Raw genomic sequence first — 2,911 nt, 5'->3', positions numbered from 1 at the left:
GCGTTACACTACCTCCCGGCCGGCGCTCGCTGAGCAGAGTTTTATCGAGGAACGCTACTTTCGTGATAAAATCTATTGCAATAACAATAATCAACAGGCAAATAAAGAGCTGATGAGCAAAATAAGTAATTGATAAAGTAAGAACAAACAACTCCACTCTTTAATAGCAAGCAGTACCAGAAGAAAATGTCTGTATAATTCGATCTACTGAAATGCAGGCAAGATCGCCGTCTCTTTCCGCTGTTCCGTTTTTGTATCGGCAAGTTACTGCGCAGCATGACGCAAATTAGTTCTCCTCCCACTAATCTGTGATGTTACCGCGGCCTGCATATGAATGGTTCGTCATTTGATAACGCTGACCAGTCAGAAATGCGGCAGTCTCCGTCAGTGACGCGTCAGAAAAATGCTGTGACGGAATAATGTCCGTCAGAAATCGTCAGTGACGCGTCAGAAATCGTCAGCGTCAGTGACGGGTGTTAACTATAGCGCGAACGCCGCTGTAGGACTTAGAACATTGTACATCAGCCCACTGGTAGTTGGAACCTTTAAGTAGGACAACACATTCCTCGCTTGCAACATTTGGTTCATTCTCTGCCCAATGACTAAAGCCGACCAGTTCACTCCCATCGCTCCATTTCCAAGTGTTACCGTCGGCCGTCAAGCCGATGTAGTAATGTACTCCAGGATTTCCTTGCCTCGCTAGGTAGGAAAGTAGACTGCTGGTAGCATGGTCTTTGGGCATCGCTAGATGGCCACCTTCATTGTTACAGTGAGTCTGGGCATCCGTGTACTGTTTTTCATCGGTGAATATCTTGTAGCATGCCTCGGTGAACGGTGTATAGCCATCCGGACAGTGCTTGACTGTAAAAATGAACATTAGACTGGTGCAACATCAATATTGTGGGGATTTATATGGTTAAGAAAAATAAACAGACGAAAGCTCTTAATATTTTTTGTAAAGTTACTGCAAGTTCAAGAGAATCTTTAACTAATATGACTGTACGTGCTGCCAATTGCTATTGCAATTTGGAAAAAAGGGACCCCTTCGGGTAGAGAAAGGACTCATAAACTACATACGAGAGCAATATTTTTGCCATGTATTGTCAGTCTTCTCTCTTTGAAAGATTTTGTGAGGCTCATATTGTTGCACTGTCAGACAGTGAACAAGGCACACACATACATACAACATGTAGACATACAAAATGTACAGACACACACATAGACAAAACAATGGTTGAGACGAGCACTGTTTACAAGTCATGGATCTTCCCCTTTGACATATTCCTGTCACTGCACATGCGTACTCGGAGTGGTGAATATGCTTATTTCTGATAATGTACAGAGTCAATATGAATATGATAACACTCGATGGTTCGCAAGATGAAAAAAGGTCGTATCAGCGCATTTGGCATTTTTTCATCCTAACATGATCTTACACTTACGTATTCTCTCACACCATTTCTAACTTACCGGTCGTGACGTAGATGACCATACGATCGGCTCTCCCAACTGTAGAGTCGCCTGGAACGATAGAATAGGTAAACTTAAGATGATCCTCCCTTTCAAGAGATACATGTATCGACAACTCAAAAATCATGACCATAGCATGTCCAGAACACAGGATATCAAAACCGGAAGTTCCAATGCAGCACCATAACAAGCTGCTAGAGGGCCTACAATCTGCCAGCATATAATCCAAGCATTTCAGTGTCTTATAAAGATCTGCAAACATACCAAATATCAAAGCAAATCCATATGTTCTCTATATATAGTTAACTTGCGGACAGATGGCAGATGCCATGACAAACAAATTTGAACAGCAGTCACTACTGTAACAATAAACCCGTTTCACGTATCTAACGAAAATACCTGCACTCCAAGCAACGTTGTTAGTGGCAGTAGAGTAGAGAATGGCAGGAACGTCATCGTTGGGTGTCTGTTCCCACGTACAAGTAGCAGACGTTCCACCCTCAGCCAAACTTAACCAACCACGGGCGCTTCCACAGACAGCATGATTCCGACTGATGAGGAAACTCCTAATAAGGGATGTAATGAAAAACATATGACTTTTTGAGACTCTTTTTTCTAAACACTTGCTTCATGTTCACTAACATTTTGGTAACCGTCTGTCACCTTGGCAATTCTGATTGGTTAACATATTTGTGATGCAGCTAGAATGTACATGTATAGTTGTCACTGCTTACAGATGCAGTCACAATCATAATAAAACCAGGGTTGTGAACATAGGGTCTCTATATTTGGTGACGTACCAACCTAGCGAAAATATTCCCCAACGTACGACTTTTAGCAGTTTATTTCTTTTACTGTCTCAGCACCAGCAAATTGTAATTTGTCAAGTGGAACACAAACAAAAGTCACTGAAGAAGAATAGTGGCTGCTGTCTGAAACGTCTGACCATTTCCAAAATCATATCCAGCTGCTTGAGTTACCATTACCTTGTGTATCTTAGTAGAATTAGTAGAATTGACTGTCATTAATATTCTCGAAGAGGACTGTTCAACCACAGTCGACACTGTAGGGCTGATATCAATTAAGATTTTACCATGTTCAATGTTGACCGAAGGAGGCCATATACAGCATATCGAGCATATCCTATCACCTGGATGATCAACCTTCATCAACGTCTCCATCCAACAACTATGCCTTTAAAAGAAGTTCAAGAAATATTACATTGATTTATTCAACAGCTGATACTACACTGAGAGATCTAGCCCATGTTGTACCTTTGACTGGGTTCGTCGTGGATGGAAAATGTGTCTATTGGCTCAGTGTCCAGATCAGTCCATGGTGATGAGATCAGGCGAGACTTGGAGAACCAGCTGTACTTGTCGGTGTTTTGTCCGTCGAAAGTCAGCGTAACATCCCCAGATGTGGACTCCCACACGACCTT

The 2,911-nt window shown here is 42.2% G+C and overlaps 1 protein-coding gene across 1 annotated transcript in view; it reads right to left on the bottom strand.

Moving 5' to 3' along the window:
* Positions 1 to 463: 463 nt before the first annotated feature.
* Positions 464 to 2,911, bottom strand: part of LOC118427103 (macrophage mannose receptor 1-like) — a 17,635-nt gene continuing 15,187 nt past the window's right edge. The window contains exons 6-9 of the mRNA XM_035836739.1: positions 2,745 to 2,908; positions 1,870 to 2,036; positions 1,471 to 1,521; positions 464 to 861 (exon numbers count right to left, since the gene is read on the bottom strand). Coding sequence (XP_035692632.1) covers positions 464 to 861; positions 1,471 to 1,521; positions 1,870 to 2,036; positions 2,745 to 2,908 — 780 coding nt within the window. The remainder of the gene's footprint in view (positions 862 to 1,470; positions 1,522 to 1,869; positions 2,037 to 2,744; positions 2,909 to 2,911) is intronic.

This window comes from Branchiostoma floridae, chromosome 12 (assembly GCF_000003815.2).
Source record: "Branchiostoma floridae strain S238N-H82 chromosome 12, Bfl_VNyyK, whole genome shotgun sequence".
NCBI lineage: Eukaryota > Metazoa > Chordata > Leptocardii > Amphioxiformes > Branchiostomatidae > Branchiostoma > Branchiostoma floridae.
The sequence above is the reverse complement of the archived record's forward strand: the minus strand, read 5'-3'. Positions and strand labels throughout refer to the sequence as shown.